This window comes from Rana temporaria, chromosome 5, assembly GCF_905171775.1.
Source record: "Rana temporaria chromosome 5, aRanTem1.1, whole genome shotgun sequence".
NCBI classification, from domain to species: domain Eukaryota; kingdom Metazoa; phylum Chordata; class Amphibia; order Anura; family Ranidae; genus Rana; species Rana temporaria.
Genome location: NC_053493.1, coordinates 288,452,788 through 288,471,355, shown reverse-complemented (window position 1 = coordinate 288,471,355; position 18,568 = coordinate 288,452,788). Strand labels below are relative to the sequence as shown.

General features: G+C 42.2%; 1 protein-coding gene and 1 long non-coding RNA gene across 2 annotated transcripts in view; one reads left to right on the top strand and one right to left on the bottom strand.

Moving 5' to 3' along the window:
• The window catches only part of IMPA2 (inositol monophosphatase 2), a 41,443-nt gene extending 34,579 nt beyond the window's left edge, over positions 1-6,864 (top strand). The window contains exons 5-8 of the mRNA XM_040353941.1: positions 426-534; positions 1,736-1,844; positions 5,983-6,134; positions 6,596-6,864. Coding sequence (XP_040209875.1) covers positions 426-534; positions 1,736-1,844; positions 5,983-6,134; positions 6,596-6,708 — 483 coding nt within the window. The 3' untranslated portion in view covers positions 6,709-6,864. The remainder of the gene's footprint in view (positions 1-425; positions 535-1,735; positions 1,845-5,982; positions 6,135-6,595) is intronic.
• An 8,821-nt stretch (positions 6,865-15,685) lies between these two features.
• On the bottom strand, positions 15,686-18,568 carry LOC120939646. Its single transcript, XR_005749333.1, has 2 exons — positions 18,340-18,568; positions 15,686-15,831 (listed from the first exon to the last, which is right to left on the bottom strand). It is a non-coding gene; the product is annotated as an uncharacterized LOC120939646 (long non-coding RNA).

Below are 18,568 nucleotides of genomic sequence, written 5' to 3'. Positions count from 1 at the left end.
AATACAGGAAGATAACATACATTTCTCAGGCAAACCCCTCCCCCTCCCACAGAGCTGATTGTTTGGCCACTGGAAAGCCTCCTGTCCTGGAGGTAACTTGAAGTTGCCTTGTAAGTTGCCTGATTCATACTCAAGTCGTGTCCAAGTTGCCTCCCAAAGTTGGGCTGGAAGTCGTGTTGCCCCTCTGTGAACCGGCTCTCATTGTTGTAAACTTGTTTGTACTTTGTAATTTTTTTTTTTTTCCCCCCATTTTTAAAACCCAAGTCCTTTTAATCCAATTGGTGTTCGGGTAATAAATAGGATAAGCTTTTAATGTACTGCTGATCCCCTGGACTTTTTTGGGTGTTAATCTCTTAATTTTCATTTACCTTGCTTCTCTCATAAGGCTATTTCATGCATAGCTATTTTTTCTTTTCTTTTTATAGCTTGAGTTTGGGGTAATATACCATTGCACTGAGGGAAAAATGTACACTGGAAGAAAAGGGCAAGGGGCGTTTTGTAATAAAGAGCGACTTCATGTAACAAAAGAAACAGGTAGGTGTCATTTTTTTTTTATATATATTTTTTTTTTTATTTGTTTTTTTTTGTTTTTTTTTCATTCCTATACCATTGTTTTGTTTTCTTACTACAGACTGCTTTCTTTTGTATTTTTATTGGGTGTCGAAGAGTATAATTTTAAAGGAAATGGTGCACAAACTTGCAACACCTTGGCTGCTGTAAATGCCATCTCCTTTCCCCCCTCCTGAATCTTTTTCTGAGTCTTTACATGGAATGCAGGGGATTGGCCTTCTGCATTAGACATTATGGGCCGGATTCAGCAAGAGATACGGCGGCGTATCTCCTGATACGCCGTCGTATCTCTGAGTGCGCTCGGTCGTATCTATGCGCCTGATTCAGAGAATCAGTTACGCATAGATATCCCTAAGATCCGCCAGGTGTCTTACACCGTCGGATCTTAGGCTGCAATTTCAGGCTGGCCGCTAGGTGGCGCTTCCGTATGTTTTACGCAAGGAATATGCAAATTAGGATTTACGCCGATTCAGAAATGAACGACCGCCCGGCACTTTTTTTTTTTTTCTTTTTTACGTCGTTTGCGTTTGGCTTTTTCCGACGTATATTTACCCCTGCTATATGAGGGGTAGCTAATGTTAAGTATGGCCGTCGTTCCCGCACCGAGTTTTGAAATTTTACGTCGTTTGCGAATACGGTTGGACGTACTTTACGTTCACGTCGAAAGCAATAACGTCCTTGCGACGTCATTTAGAGCAATGCACACTAGGATATTTTATGGACAGCGCATGCGCCGTTCAAATAAAACTTAAAAAACGCGGAGTCAACACAAATTTTATTAAAACACGCCCCCTACATCCCCATTTGAATTACGCGGCCTTACGCCGCAACACGTACGTTACGCCACCGTAACTAAGGGCGCAAGTTCTTTCTGAATAAAAGAACTTGCGCCCAAAGTTAGAGCAGCGTAACGTATCGGACGGACAGATACGCCATTGTATCTGAATGCAGCCCTATGACATTTGAGGACCTGCGACTGCCAGAGTGCAAGAAAGAGGCTTGAGGGGTACTGTCCTTGCATCCAATAAAGGGCAGCCCCACTGCAAGGGAACATCTTTTCCTGAAGTTCAGCTTTACATTTCCATACATTTGATGAATACAATTTTAAATATCTAATAATATGTATTTGATTTCTGTCATTATCAGCAATGTCTTGATGTTGCAGGTATCAGGAATGCTTTCATTTTAACTGAAATTGGGCCTAAACGGGATCCAGCTACATTGAAATTGTTCTTGGGAAACATGGAGAAATTTCTGAAGTTTCAAGCTCATGGGTGAGGAAATGTATAGATTTTATAATTGAGGCCCTCTTTGCTTACTGTCTTCATGAAGTGGTATTCAACCCAAAACCCCCAAAAAAATGACATATTTCATCTTGCCAATCACTAGATGTGGTGGCTGTATTCTTTATTTTTTTTTATTTATTTTTTTAGCCTTTTTTGAATTTTGATTTGAATCCCTTACAATTTTTGTAAAAATATATTCAGTGCCTAATAATATACAATGAAAATCTTCCGATGGTTATATAAGTCCACTTTAATTTTTTTTTTTTCCAAAGGTGAAAAATAAAGAGCGTGGTAGCCATCCATGCAAAGACATCTATGTGTCAAAAAGCCTTCACCAGACACCTTTTGGGTGCAATGCCTGCTCACCTGACCCATTACAGGTCACGCTGCACCTTTAAAATCTTGTGTTAATAGCTTGGTGTGCCTCCAATTAGATAAAGTCCTCTAGCAGTCGCGTGACAAGTAACGCATCGGGTGGAGCCAGTGGCGTCTCTTCTGGCGTCTGAGACCCAAACTCTGTGGTTAGCAAGACGATCTGCTGCTTTTTCGAATTCTATTGTACCTACATGTTTATGACAACTGTTTTTGTAAGTGCTTTTAATTCATTAAAAAGATACCATTTTTAGGCACCTTTCACACTGGAGGCATTTTTCAGGCGCTTTAAAAAAGCGCCTGAAAAATGCCTCATCTGCAGCCACAGTGTGAAAGCCTGAGTGCTTTCACACTGGGGCGCTGCGATGGCAGGACATTGGGAGGGGAAAAAAAGTCTTGCAAGCAGCGTCTTTGGGGCGCATTAGCACCGCTGCTAAAGCACCCCTGCCCATTGAAATCAATGGGCAGAGGTGCTTTGTGGGAGCTTTTAACCCTTTATTCGGCCGCTAGCGGGGGTTAAAATCACCCCGCTAGCAGTCGAAAAGCGATTTTAAAACAAAGTGCCGCTAAAACTAGTGGCGCTTTAACCGCTAACGCAGCCGCATTGTCAGCGTGAAAGGGCTCTCGGACAGCCTATTGCGCAATGAGCTTTTTCTTTTGTATACCCCAAGCACCCGGTCCCTAGCGGAGCTTGCCTATCCAAAAGGACAGATTACAAGAGGAGTTTACCTATTTGTTGGCGCATCAAGCTATTAACAAAAGATTTTGAAGGCACAGCATGATATGTAATGGGTCTTGGAGTAAGGTGAGCAGGCAATGCACCCAAAGGTGTCTGAAAGCTTTTGGATACATGGCTGTCTTTGCATGGAGAGATACCACGTTCTTTTTTTGGACAGTACCTTGAAAAAGTATTCATACCCCTTTGAAATTTTCCACATTTTGTCATGTTGCAACTAAAAACATAAATGCATTTTATGTGATGGACCAACACAAAATGGCACATAATTGTGACGAGGAAGGAAAATGATGAATGTTTTTCAAAAGTTTTTACAAATATCTGAAAACTGTGGTGTGCATTTGTTTTCAGCCCCATTTACTTTAATACCCCTAACTAAAATCTGGTGGAACCAATTGCCTTCAGAAGTCACCTACTTAGTAAAAAGTCTACCTGTGTATAATTTAAGTATAAGTATAGATGTTCTGTGAAGCCCTCAGAGGTTTGTTAAAGAAACCTTGGTGAACACACGGCAGTACAAAGGCCATGGAACACACCAGACAGGTCCAGGATGACGCTGTAGAGAAGTTTAACGCAGTGTTGGGTTATAAAAAATAAAGAAATATCCCAAGCTTTGAACATCTCACGGACCACTGTTCAATCCATCATCCAAAAATGGGAAAGAGTATGGCACAGCTGCAAACCTACCAAGTCATGGCAGTCCATCTAAATTGACAGGCTGGGCATTAATCAAAGAAGCAGCCAAGAGGCCCATGGTAACTCTGGAGGAGCTGCAGAAATCCACATCTCAGGTGGGAGAATCTGTCCACAGGACAATTAGTCATGCACTCCACAAATCTGGCCTTTATGGAAAAGTGGCAAGAAGACATTGTTGAAGAAAAGCCATAAGTCCCGTTTGCGAGAAGCCATGTGGAGGACACCGCAAACAACATGTGAAAGAAGGTGCTCTGGTCAGATTATACCAATTTGATTTTTGGGCCTAAAAGCAAACTACTAACACTGCACATCACATCACCAAAAAATGTGTAAAACCATTTATGTGCCACTTTGTGATGGTCTATTGCATTAAATCCCAATAAAACACATTTACGTTTTTGATTGTAATATTACAAAGGGTATGAATACTTTTTCAAGGTGTGTGTGTGTGTGTGTGTGTGTGTGTGTGTGTGTGTGTGTGTGTGTGTGTGTAAAAATATATATATATATATATATATATATATATATATATATATATATATATATATATATATATATATATATATATATATATATAAAACCTTTTTTCAGGGGTCGACAAATCCCGGTCGCCATGGCGACTAGAAATAGGGTCCTGGCGACTTGGCTTGGAAGGGGGGGCAATAAATAAAGTTTTTATTTTTTTGGTGAGCTGGCACCATCTGGTGGTGAGCCGTTGGTATTACAAGTTAAGCATTACAAGTTAAACAGCAATTCTAATGTAATTTTTCACTATTTTCAATGCCATCTTCTTCCCTCTAATTAGAACCCCCAAACATTATATATATTTTTTATCCTAAGACCCTAGAGAATAAAATGGCGATCATTGCAATACTTTGTCACGCCGTATTTGCGCAGCGGTCTTGCAAGCGCACTTTTTTGGGGAAAAAATTACACTTTTTTAAATTAAAAAATAAGACAACAGTAAAATTATCCCCATTTTTTTTTTTTAATATTATCAAAGATAATGTTACGCCGAGTAAATTGATACCCAACATGTCACGCTTCAAAATTACGTCCGCTCGTGGAATGGCATCAAACTTTTACCCTTTAAAATCTCCATAGGCGACGTTTAAAAAAACTCTACAGGTTGCATATTTTGAGTTAGAGGAGGTCTAGGGCTAGAATTATTGCTCTCGCTCTACCAATCGCGGCGATACCTTACATGTGTGGTTTGAACACCGTTTACATGTGCGGTCGCTGCTCACGTATGTGTTCGCTTCTGCGCGCAAGCTCTGGCTCCTAACTTTTTTAGCTGGCTCCTAGATTCCAAGCAAATTTGTCAACCCCTGCCTTTTGTACAGCGCACCCTTTCCTTTTTCTTATATATTCATTTTGAGTGATAGGAGTTTCAGCATATTTTGAGACACAGGTGTTGCATAAATAAAAGTTGATCATTTTAATCGCCGCTGTCAGTGGTAAATGGCCTTTCTCATCCCTGTAACTGCAATGGAGCTTTTCTGTTGAAAAACAGACTTACTGGCCAGCTCACCAGTTGAATATATGAGAGACTAGGAAACTAATACAGCCATTACATCTAAGAATTGGTAAGCTGCAATATGTTTGCTTTTGGGCTTAATACTGCTTTAAAATACTATTTTTTTTTTTTTTTTTTTTTTACCTGGCAGGCATGTTGATCCTTTAACTTCAGTACTTTCAGTCATAGACTGTAAAGAATCAGTCGGCAAATACATATTGGAATCTTCATGCTTGTTCCATTTATTGACCCAAAGTATTATATAGGCATCTGAAGGAAGTAAGGTCGGTAAATGCCAGGCTATACACGTTTTCTCCGGTTTTGCTGTGATATTACCAGACGGGAAGTGACATGCATGGAATTTGCATGTTTTTCCCTGTGTTTTGCTTGGGTTTCTTCTTAGTTTTCTGGTTTCCTCCCACACTCCAGAGACATGCTGGAAGGTTTAATTGTCTCCTGTCTAAATTGGCCCTATTATGTGTATGTTTGCATGTGAGGTTGGGACCTCAGATTGCAAGCTCCTTGGAGCAGGGGCTGATGTGAATGTACTGTATGTAAAGATCTACATAAATTGTCAGCGCTATATACATACCTAATATTAAATCTGTTTTACATTACACTTTTTTCTAGAAGGTATTTCTTGATCTCATTTTATAGGACCTCTGCCTTATGTGGTTAACTCGATTTAGATGCAAATCTGTTGATGGAAACAGATGTTGCCCTGTAAAAACAACCTAATATTTTATACCGCTGATATCCAAATCATGGGCCTAAAATGGTTGTCCTTTTTTATGCTTTGTCACCAGGATCCGAATCATTGGAAGTGCTACCCTGGCCCTGTGTTATATGGCATCTGGGGCTGCTGATGGATTCTATCAGTTTGGACTGCATTGCTGGGACTTGGCAGCAGCTACTGTAATAATAAGGGAAGCTGGAGGAGTTGTGATAGATACCTCTGGTAAGTGTTGACAGAGAAGGTAGCGCTTTTCTTTCTAATATTTGACCTGGTTAAATCTTTAAAAAAAAAAAAATCCTTGGGTCTTCAGCTTTCTAATTTTTTTTTTTGTTACTTTATTACTATATTTTTGAGAGTATACACAGTGTCATGTGTTCTATTGACAAAATAGGCCTATGGAAAATATAGGACATGAGGCTTATGCATTGCCTTTCTTAAAGTGGATGTAAACCCAATTCATGAAATTGGGGAGAGAGATTTTGTTTTATATAGGGCAGGTAAGGCTCTGATTACTAGGGTATTGTAACAAAACCTCAGTGGTTCAGGATATTGTTGGGACATGCAGTTCCTCAAAGCCTGCACAAGTTGCATATTGCGCAACATTTGTTCCTAAGATAAGGCAATATGTTGCCAGACTACTATCGTATTCCTTTTAAGTCATTTGTGTTTTTGTTTTCCTGCAGGTGGACCTTTGGATCTCATGTCTTGCCGTGTAGTGGCAGCTGGTACCATGGAACTGGCACAGAGCATAGCTCAGCAGTTAGAGACTATTCCCTATGGGAGAGATGATGACTGAATATGTCCATTGGTGTTGACCTATCCCTGATTTTGTTCCTTCTGAATCCTTCACCCAAGTGTTATTGTGGGCTTAAAAAATGGCTTGCATTTATCTCTAAGTGTCCAGAGACTAATGCCATGTCATTTTCTAAATAAAATATGTGTCTGTCCTTTCTTTATTTTTTTATTTTTCACTTTAAGTGGGGATGTTAACAAGTGGTAGTTCCCTGTTTTATAAAAGGATAACCAAATGTCATTCAGAGAAGAGTAGTAAGAGTGTGTTGTGATTTTATTTCCGTCATGTCTGTGAACTTGTTAAATAACCATATTTCCTGTATCAAGCCCTAGAGAGTCCCTTCAGCTTTTACCTGCCATTGTGTAGCCCAAGCATACACTTTGTAGTGCCTGTGGGAAGACTCCAATAGGTTGATGCATAGGGTGATGGGATCCAGATTTAAAGGGGGGGTTTTCTACTTTGCTTCAAGATTAAGCCCAAACTCCTTTATTAATAGTGTCCATTACTTGATGGGTCTTGGTTCTCATGTCAGCAGTGAACCTAAATGATTCTCCCTTTATCGGGTCAGAAGGGGGTATTTTGGGATAAAACCATTTTTAAAAGTCACCAATTATGTCTGTAAATGTGGTACAAATTGTCCTTTTTTTTTTTTTTTTCCTTTTTTTTTTCCCTTTTTTTTTTTAAATGGGGAAATGGAGTGCTGAGATGTGCAAGTATATCAGATCACTTTTCATTTTAGTGCAAGCGCCATTTGGTAGACATTCCTCTAAAGCAGTGTTTCTCAACTCCAGTCCTCGAGGTGCACCAACAGGTCATGTTTTCAGGATTTCCCTCAGATGAAATGGCTGTGGTAATTACCAAGGCAGTGAAACTGATCAAATCACCTGTGCAAAATAATGGAAAGCCTGAAAACATGACCTGTTGGGGCGCCTTGAGGACTGGAGTTGAGAAACACTGCTCTAAAGGGAGCCTGTCCTAACCATATCTGCACCAGCCTCCTGTCCAGTGCTGAAGACCGTCATTGCCTAACTCCAGAATGTGGTGCCAGTTTCAGGGCAGAGTACCCTGATGTAGCATCACACATTCTATACCTGTCCTGAAATTGGCACTGATTTCTTACAGCATTGTATGGGAACATAACTGCCAATCTGACAGGTTCCCTTTTTAAAATGGCGTTGGCTTCTTGCCAAACAGTTTCTCTGAAAATAATCTAGTATTTTTGCCCTGGAACCAGACTTTAACATTGAGGTTATGCAACTAAAATAAAACTTTATTTTTTCACATTCTCAGGTAACTTAATTTGTCTGTAAATGCTGTCTTATCAGTGTCATTACTCTTTTAGTAGTGACCATCACAATTTATTTATGTGTTATACACAAAAATTGTGTATGACTTTATGCACAGTATTCGTATACTTAATTATGGAAGCCTTTCTTTTATTTATTGCTTGCTGTCATTCACCAAGTAAATGCATCTTAAACGAAGTCCACTGTATATGAAAGATCTAATGATGCATAGCTGCATGTGTGTAACCGTAGCCAAGGCAGAACATGTGATTGCTATGGCTCATGTTGTAGTGGGGAAGGGGTTCTAGTGTTGACTGGCTTTACACTAAAAGTGTACACTGTGTTTGTTGCATTTACGTATTGGAAATCAGAGAGCAGTTTCCGATGTGCAAAGATAAAGGCATCTTTATACTCGCAAACTGGGTCCTCCACCCTTTGCCAGGAAGTTGACTGTAGAAACAAACGCCCGAAAACAAATTTACCTGCTTGATCTTCTTGGCCAGTGCTGTGTTCCCTTCCTCTGGCCCTCCTGTAACTCCGGACATATTTTCAGGATAGCCATTGTCCTTTATGGGCAGGCCTGGCACTTGGACAGAACTTAAAAGAAGAGCTGGAAGTGAGGAACACCATGCCATCCATGGGCAGGACAAGCAAAGGTGTGTTTTGTTTTTTTATCCTATGGACATTGCTGCTGCAGGGGGTTGAATCTGGCCTGTTGCTTGTCCTTTTTGAAGTCCACCAAAATCAGACATCAGATATAGGAAGATTTAAGATGGGGATAGGTAGGCTGAAACATACATTGGCTTCTCGGGGTTTCCTCTGGCTATAACTCTCTCCAGTGGAGCTTACAAGCTACATCCTTCCATTATTTCTGCTGCAGTCTTTGTGATTATTCTAACTGTTCTGTTGAGAAATGTAGACCCCCGCTCTAATGTTTGAGGAAGGTGTGAAAAGCACAGGGTTCAGGTTCCCATTAGATACAAGATGACAATGGGCTACTTGAACCTGACAACATTGTTAAACAGTATGTTGGTTTGATCCAGTACAGTTTCATGTCCAAAGAAGTTTACTCTTCCGAAAGCTGGGAATGATCATACAAGTGGTCTATCTTTACCTAGATAGATGATATGAGTTGGGTATTTGGTTTCTGTATAAAAGATAACTTGGTGTCCCCCCCCCCCACACACAATGCTACTACCTACTTCTGATATTATGCAGTCTGACAAAGCCACAGTTTTAAACAATAAAGCCATGCTTGTAATTCAATAATAAATTGTTGGTCTTGTATTAAGTTTTTGTTTAATACCCCAAATGCATTTTTTGCTTAAAAAGGACAAAGCATCAGATGTACGAAAGCAATGACTGAGCCTCTGGGATGGGAAGAGATTGTGAAAGACGCATCCTAGGCTCTCAAGGGGTTGTAAAGGTTTGTTTTTTATTTTCTAAATAGATTCCTTTAAGCTAGTGCATTGTTGGTTCACTTACCTTTTCCTTCCGTGTCCCTTCTAAATGTTTTTTCCTGGTGCCTCCATGGCAGCATACCTGTGATAGAGCTCCGCCTCGACTCCTCCTTCAGGACTAGCGAATGGCATTAAATTAATGTCATAGTCCCTCCCCCAACATTCTCTTGTGTTTTATTTTTTTTCCCCTCATACCTTCTTGTGCTGGTGAAGAGTAGCAGTATGTCCATACCTTTGCAGTCGGCAGCGTCCGCCGGGTTTAGCCTTTCCCATGCGCAGTCCCTGTTCTTGGGCCGCTCACAGCGCTGATAAGACTGGGAACCCCTCTGTGGATCTGTTGGGGTCTTTTCGCAGAGTTTCCTCACAGGAACGCAGTCTATCGCATCCATGATGAATGCAGTGGAGTCGCAAAAGGATCAGCTCACATCCTTCCAGGCTGGTGGTTTCCATTTTATTTTTAGTCATATATTGTTTTTTTGTCTCTCCCCTCTCCCATCCCTTCCTTCCTTTTAACTTGCCTGTTAAAAAAAAAAAAGTGTGTGCTTGTTGTCTTACTTTGTGATGCTCCCTTTAAGTCCGGTCAGTTTGATGGGGCAGGTGCCTTTTATCCAGACAGGCTTGCAGTTGTTGTTTGTTTCCCCCGAAATAAGCGGTGGGCTACAGTTTGTCTTGTATATCACTCAAAATCATTGTGGCCCTCTTGGATTCTGGAAAAAGGGCCAGATTTGCCCCTTTTCTTCCAGAATCAATTCGCAATGGTGGTCTATGGGATTAGCCCACCCACCTGAGCCTATTTAAGTTCAGATTCAGGGTTAGCTGCCAGAGTCACCTCAGCTGTGCCCTGCTAGGTTTCACGGATGCTGCTCTGTGGTCGGTACCTTTGTTTTTATTCTCAAAAAATGGATATTAAAAAAAAAAAAAGTGTCAAACTCCATAGTTCCCCCCCCCCCCCTTCTTACTAAATTTCCGCTGCTGATCCTTCTGCCTAACTCTGCAATTAGTAATTTATCTTGCAACAAAGATCCTCGCACTTCTATTAGGTATGTGACCAACTATATGTGAGTATAAAAAAAAAAAGTGCGCTGACTGGTCTAACGTGAGCTCCTTACATCGTGGCCCTGCCCACTCCAAGAGGTCCAGAAAATCTTCAAGACACCGTGATGACGACAGCTCAGACCACAGGTCCCATTCTTCACGCCATAAATTAGAGAGGTCAAGATCCTTCCCCCCCCCCCTCTCCTAGGACCTATACAAAGAAGAAATGCTGGACAGGTGGGGCCACACCACTACCAAGACTTAGGAGGGGACAGTGTCATTACCACCGCCAAAGGCAAGGATTGTCACCCAGAGAATGATCAAGGTCATCCGGAGCCTGTATCTGACGGCTTCACAATGCCTGAGCCTCATTTGCACAATGTCTTCTTGTATACCCATGGTTCCTTTTGGCCCATTAGCACTTGAGGTAGTTCCCGACAGGTTTCTTGGCGCAGTGAAAGAAACGACTATCTCAGATGATACTGCTGACGGAAGTAATGCACAGGAGTCTTCACTGGTGGACAGTTCCAGAAAACCTCTCCAAACCTCGTCACCTGGGCCCCATCCTTGGATCAAAATTATGTCCGATGCAAGCGGACAGGGCTGGGGAGCCCATTGCGGGGAAACCAGAATACAGGGTAGATGGTCATGTTCTACCCAGGGAGTGGTATCCAACATCTTGGAGATGAGGGCAGCCTTCTTAGCACTAACTTCTTTGGCATCCCAAATCGGACACCAGAGAATACTTCTACACCTAGACAACATGGCAGCTGTCGCTTATCTGCAGAAGCAAGGAGGCATTCGCAGCAGGTCGTTCCTCAAGGAGGTGGCGCTGATCATGCTCTGGGCAGAGAAGAACCTCCTGCACCCCAGAGCAATGTATCTGCCGGGCAGGTTGAACACGGAAGCAAACACATTGTCTAGAAACTTCCTGGACAACAACGAGTGGGCTCTCCACCCCCTCGTCCTCCATCAGATTGCCAGCATATGGGATCCCCCTCAGGTATACCTGTTCGTCTCCCCGAAGAATGCCAAGCTGGACAGATTCTTCTCTCGGATGCCGTATCCACAAGCCGAGGCAGTGGATGCCCTGTCATGCCCCTGGAGGTTCACCACGGCATATGCCTTTGCTCCCAGGCCATTAATATTCAAATTCCTCCTGAGGCTCCTCCAGGGAGTTGGTCCAGGTGGTGGCAGTACTTCTGTATTGGCCGAAGAGACCCTGGTTTCCTCTAGCCATGCGCCTCAGTGTGAGCTCTCCATTCAGGATCCCTCCTTTTCACTCAACTTCTGTCGCAGGGCAGTCTAGTTCATCCAAACCCTCAAAAGTTGAATCTTGCGGTTGAGTCCCTAGGGTGTTCCCCAGGAGTCATAACAACCCTTCTGAAAGCCATAAAGCCTGCAACTAATGCCATATAGTCAAAAATCTGGTTCAAGTTCTTGTCATCTCTGCCGCAACAAATAAGAGATGGGCGGAGGATCCTTTGGTAGTCACTTTCCTCAGAGGAGTATTGAAGATTCGCCCACCTGTCAGTCGATCATTTTGTAAGTGGGATCTGTCCCTGGTCCTTAGACCATCCCTTTGGTCCAGTGGAACAAGTAGCAATATGGAACCTGACACTAAAGACAGCTTTCATGCTAGCCATTACATCTGGCAGAAGGATCTTCGAACTTCACTCCTTAGGGATAGGTGATGGCCACATCTCCTTCTTCCCCGACAGGGTGGAACTTCGCCCCCCTTCGAGGGTTCACACCTAAGGTCGCTACTCCAAGCCACCTGATTGAACCCTCTGCACTACCAGTGTTTACAGACACAGGTTCAGAGTCTTGTCGTGAGCTGGATGTATCCAGAGTGCTCAGGGCCTACCTAGAAGCCATCGACCCCTTCAGAAACTCTGAGAGACTTTTTTCATTGTACCGTTCAGTAAATACAGGGGCAAAGAAGCTTCCATCAGAACTCTGGCATCTTGGGTTGTAAAGTTAATCCAGAAGGCCTACAGGGTGAAGAATATCCTCCATCCTGAGTGAATGCTCATTCTACAAGGGCAGTCTCAGCTTCCTGGGCAGCAAGGGCTAATGTTTTGTTGAAGACGCTGTGCAGGGCCGCCACCTGGTCTTCTCACCATACGTTCCTCAGACATTTACCATATTGGTCCAGGAGCTCTCGCGACTGTTGATTTCGGAAGAAGGGCAGTTCAGGCTGCTATGTCCTTTTTCTAATTAAACATTTATTGTTAAGCATTATCCCACCCATGTCAGCTAGTTATTTATCACAGGTAGGCTGCCATGGAGGCACCAGTAAAATGGAAAATTGTATCATACTTACCAGTAATTTTTCCTTTCCTGGTGCCTATCCATGGCAGCATACGCTCCCACCCTCGGTATTCTATATTACGGAGAATGTTGGGGGAGGGACTATGCCTTTAATTTATGCTATTCACTAGTCCTGAAAGAGGAGTTGAGGCAGAGCTCTATCACAGGTATGCTGCCATGGATGGGCACCAGGAAAGGAAAATTACTGATAAGTATGATACAATTTTCTTTGTCTGAATTTCTCACTTCCTGTTTCTCCTCAGTAAGCTTGACCCCATCATCTGGCTGGGGGTTAGTCAGCCAGAACAGCTTACTGAGAAGGAACAGGAAGTGAAATTCAGACAAAGAAAAAAAAAACATTTAGAAGGGAAATCTATGGAAAAGATAAGTGATCCAACAATGCACTAGCTTAAAGGAACCTATTTCGAAAATAAAAATGAATCTTTACAACCCCTGTAATGTGCAGACAACCCATGGACCACCATATATACATGCAGTACAAAAACAACCATGTACAGTATGTATACCTACTACTATGGCAGTATGAAACATTTATAAAGAAACCTGTTCTGAGAAAAATAAGTAGCCTGCCACTGCTGACTTGTCATCCGAAAATTGTTGTCATGTTGGTGGCCTGGTTTTTATTAATTTGAGTTCTTTTCTTTGCATTTCTTTTGCAGCATGCTTGTTCAGGGTCTTTGATAGCAAGGCAACTAGTTATGTCAGAAGAAGCCCAGGAGCACAAGACATATATATATATATTTTTTTTTATTCATAATCAGTGTATCATTTTTATCACCAAATAAGAAAAGCATGCTGATTCCTCAGAGGTGTGACAATAACTGTTTGCGTTTAAAACGTGTTAATATGTGTGCAGTTTACTAGCTCTGGTACTTGATACACACACTGGGGGTTATTTATGAAAAGCAAATCCACTTTGTACTGCAAGCGCACTTGAAAGTGCAGTCACTGTAGATCTAAGGGGAAGTTCTGCTGATTTTATCATGTGCAAGCAAAAATGCTGTTTTTAATGTCCTTTGCATGTCCCTCTTAGATCTACAGCGACTGCACTTCCAAGTGTACTTTCAGTGCAAAGTGGATTTGCCTTTCGTAAATAACCCCCACTGTGCTCTATAAGCTGCCACAGATGTATAATCTGTAATTTTATTGCCATTTAATTTACCTGTAAAAATCCTGGTTAATTTAGAGGTCAGGGTTAATGATGGTTTTTCTCATTGGTAAGGTTTAAGCAGCCCATATAGACTAGTTTATTTTTAATATTTTTTTTATTTTCCCTTCAATCAGCAAGCTAAATGGGGGGGCGGCGGCACTCTATCCATATCCGCACCCTCTATCTGGATGGGAGAATTCTCCCCCTGACTTATTGTATTCTGACAGCAGGGAGACTGCCCCATCGTCCAAATGCACTGTTCATTGCTGCCGCCAATGCTGATTGGGCTGGGGGAAAAAATATCGACTCTTTTTTTTTTTTTTTATACAACAAGTCTGCCCATATATTGATCCAAATTTGGTCCTTTTTTTTTATTTTTATTTTTGAGGCCAGGTTCACACCTATGCGAATTGAGTGCGGTTTAAACCGCATCTAATTCGCAGGACATTTCAAAATACATTGTTTTCAATGAGGCTGGTTCACATATGTGCGATGCATCCGCACTGCTTATTGCCTCCAAACCGCATGCGGTTTTTATGTCTTGCGGTGCGGCTCAGGTGCGAATTCAGTCCCATTATCTTCTATGGGTACGCATCTAATTCGCACATGTGTTCAGTTCTCTGCAGGAATTTCTCTCATTCAGCTCAATACAATTCTCCCCCACTCTCCTCTCACCCGGAACTTCTCCCAGGTCTCCAAATTTGCACCTGATCTGCAGCTAAACCGCAGTTGGTCTGCAGAACACCCTCTATAGAAATTTGCAACGACAACGCAGCTCAAAAAAGCAACGCACTAGTGTGATTCCGGCCTTAAACGGGACCAGCTGAATTTCGATCCATGTATAGTTTTATACACTAAGGGCCAGATCCACAAAGAAGTTACGTCGGCGTATCTATTGATACGCCGCGTAACTTCTAGGATTTGGCGGCGTATCTTTGTTTTGTATCCACAAAACAAGATACGCCTGAATGTGGGCTAGATCCGACTGACGTACGTCTTAGTACGCCGTCGGATCTTAGGTGCATATTTACGCTGGCCGCTAGGTAGCGCTTCCGTTGATTTCCGCGTAGAGTATGCAAATTAGCTAGATACGCCGATTCTCAGAACGTACGTCCGCCCGGTGCATTTTTTTTTTTTATATATATAATACGTAAGGCTTTTTTCGGCGCAACGTTATCCCTGCCTCATGAGGCGTACGCAATGTTAAGTATGGATGTCGGGACAGTGTCGAATTTTCCGTCGTTTACATCAAACGTTCGCGAATAGGGCTTTGCGTAAGTTACGTTCACGTCGGCTAGGCATTGAGCGGGCGTAATTTAATTTGAAAATTTGACGTGATACTGAGCATGCGCCATTCGAAAAAAGCGTCATTTATGTGGGGTCATGCTTAGTTTACATAAAACACGCCCCCCTGTTCCTCATTTGATTTAGGCGCGCTTACGCCGGCACATTTACGCTACGCCGCCGTAACTTTTAACGCAAGTGCTTTGTGAATACAGCACTTGCCTCTCTGAGTTGCGGCGGCGTAGCGTAACTACGATACACCTGCTTATATTTACGCCTATCTACGTGGATCTGGCCCTAAAAAGCTAAACTGAATTCAGTGCCATTTTCATTTAGGGTGAACAGTTAAATCATTTTCATAGTAATAAGCAGTATGTATGTGGGTGACACAGACGCTTTAATTTCCAGACACCAAGAAATGTGATGATTAGTTTTTTTTAACCAAGCAAACAAAAGAGTCAGCAAAGTTTGACAGACAATAAGGCTTTCTCATGGATGTTCTTTGCATATAGCAGAGCACCAAGTTGCTAGAAGCCTATGGACTCTGGCACTGCTCTATACAGTGGTACATAGTGTTCTAGAATAAAAATAAAATCCACAATCGGTCTGACACCACAAGAATAAAAAGTCTGCTTCATTATAAAACTGACCTGAATTTAGCACTACTGCTACATTGTATTTCTGGCCTGGGCTGAGGCTAGTCTGCCCTAGTTTATGACTGTATTCATCTGAGAGAATGTTGGTGAAAAACATTAGAAATTAAACTAAGAACATTTAATACCATTCAACAAATGACATTTGAAAAAAAAAAAAAAAAAGGTTTGCACATAACGAATTCTCAGTTATTTACACTAAATGTGACTAGAAAGAGCATCAGGGCCTAGTAAATTATTTTAAGCTCCAAAAAATTACATTTGTACAATAAGGCTTCATGTACACGGGACGTTGTGCAACCTCTCCTGAACGATTTAACTTGACAGCTAGAAACTGGCATCTAAAAACTGCCGTTTAGCCGCGTTTGCATCTAGAAGCGTTTGAAACAAAAATGCTTGGGTTAAAATTAAAGTCTGTAAATGAATCGCAGCTAAATGTGAGTTGCTGCGTTTAGCACTTGAAATGCCTCTAAACGCATTTTTTTTTTTTTGGGGGGTTCCAGAAAAAGCCTCCAACCTGAACTGCCTAGAAATAACCCAGTGTTTATGTACTGATAAGATATAGTTCTGGAGAGGGCTGGGGGCAACTGTAGGGTATTCGGTCAATGGAGGCTGCGGTCTTTGATAGGGTATAGTGGGAGACTGGAGGGCACTTTGGGCAGTTGGGAGGTCTCTGGGACATTGTTGGATTTATCAGTGTTGGTTGGGAAGCTGTAAAAACATGACCCAACCACCTTCTTTTAACTCTTGTGTGAAAGAGCCATTTAAGCCCTTTCACATGGGGGGACCGTTCAGGTCCGCCTTTCAGTTTATTCGGCGGACCTGAACGGGCGATCCATGCTTGTCTATGGAGCATCGGATGTCAGCGGCGACCATGTCTGCTGACATCTGATCTGCTAAAATCAGACAGATTCGGGTGAGATCTGATGAAAACGGGCATGCTGTCCGTTTTCGTCTGATCTCTCTATAGACAAGCGGTGGCGCTCGACAAGCCCCTCCCCGCTCAGTGAGCAGAGAGGGACCTGTCGTCCGCTGGCTCAGCGGAGATCAACGGAGAGATCTCCCGCTGAGCTGGCGGATGCCACTGACGGATCCGTCCCCGTGTGGAAGGGACCGTTTGCAAATAACCATTGCATATATGGGCATGTACAGTATGTATTTTAGATAGGATGCGATTATTTGAGGGCTGTGGGTATGCTGATTTTGAACACCCATTTCTCTTGGCCCTGCACTATTTGGGAATGTGCATCTATTGGAAAATCAGAGCATGCAACGCTAAAAACATTTTTATGTAAAAAAACACCTTAAAGTGCAAAATATATCACAATCCCCACAAATATAGAATACAGTATATATGAATAATCTGCGCTAAAAATTTACTTAAGTAGTGAAACCGTGTACAGCAAGAAGTGTAATACTAGTCCAGATAGGACATTACACATATATGTGAAGCACAAACAATTCAATTCAATTGTCCCAGTGAAGCACACCCTCTATGGAGACAAAAAAATAATAAAGTGCAAATATTGGATACAAATTAATAAACACATTAAAGCGGTGGTTCACCCTTAGAGGGCATTTTTTAGGCTTAGATTCCTGCTCGTTTTTACTAGGGGAATCGGCTATTTGTTTTAAAATATGAGCATTACTTACCTGTTTACGAGATGCATCCTCTCCGTCGCTTCCGGGTATGGGCTGCGGGAATGGGCGTTCCTTCTTGATTGACAGTCTTCCGAGAGGCTTCCGACGGTCGCATCCATCGCGTCACGATTTTCCGAAAGAAGCCGAACGTCGGTGCGCAGGCGCAGTATAGAGCCGCACCGACGTTCGGCTTCTTTCGGCTATGAGTGACGCGATGGATGCGACCGTCGGAAGCCTCTCGGAAGGCTGTCACTCAAGAAGGAACGCCCGCTCCCGAAGACCCATACCCGGAAGCGACGGAAGAAGATGCAGCTCGAAAACGGGTAAGTACGGATCATATTTTAATACAAATAGCCGATTCCCCTAGACCGAACGAGCAGGAAGCTAAGGAAAAAAAAAAAAAAAAAAAGAAATGGTTGAACTCCCGCTTTAAAGTGTAAAAATCCCTATCATAATAAATTTAATTTCAATACAAATTTAAACTACAAGTACTTAAAAATATTATTCGAATTCGTTTTAAACTTCAAATGTACAAACCAGTGCAGAAAATAACTGCAAAACATACATGAACTTTAAATGTAATAAACAAAGGGCATGAAATGCCTGAAAAGAGAATGCCTAAAGTTCATAAGATAGCATTAGAAAGTCATGGAACTAATGAAAAGAGGGGTGATCTGCCAAAATTTGACAAGGGATAAATAATAGAAAGCCTCTTGTTCCCAGATAGCGCATACACACACACACACACCAAAAAAAAAAAAAACACCCTTGTGAAGCAAGCAGAGGCTTACCAGAGTGGTCAAACTGCACTTGTATTACTCCCAAGGGCCTCTCACACCATCTTAACACACCTCCAAGCCTGCAGGTAAGTATGGCACCTCAGAGTAGCTTGTCTTATCCAACTCCGCACTTGACAACACTTGCAAGTATAGCCGAGATCTGCAGGCAAACACCACATTAGGTGACAGAAAGAAAGATGCTGTCTTTAGTGAAGATCAGTTTAAAATAGGAACATTTATT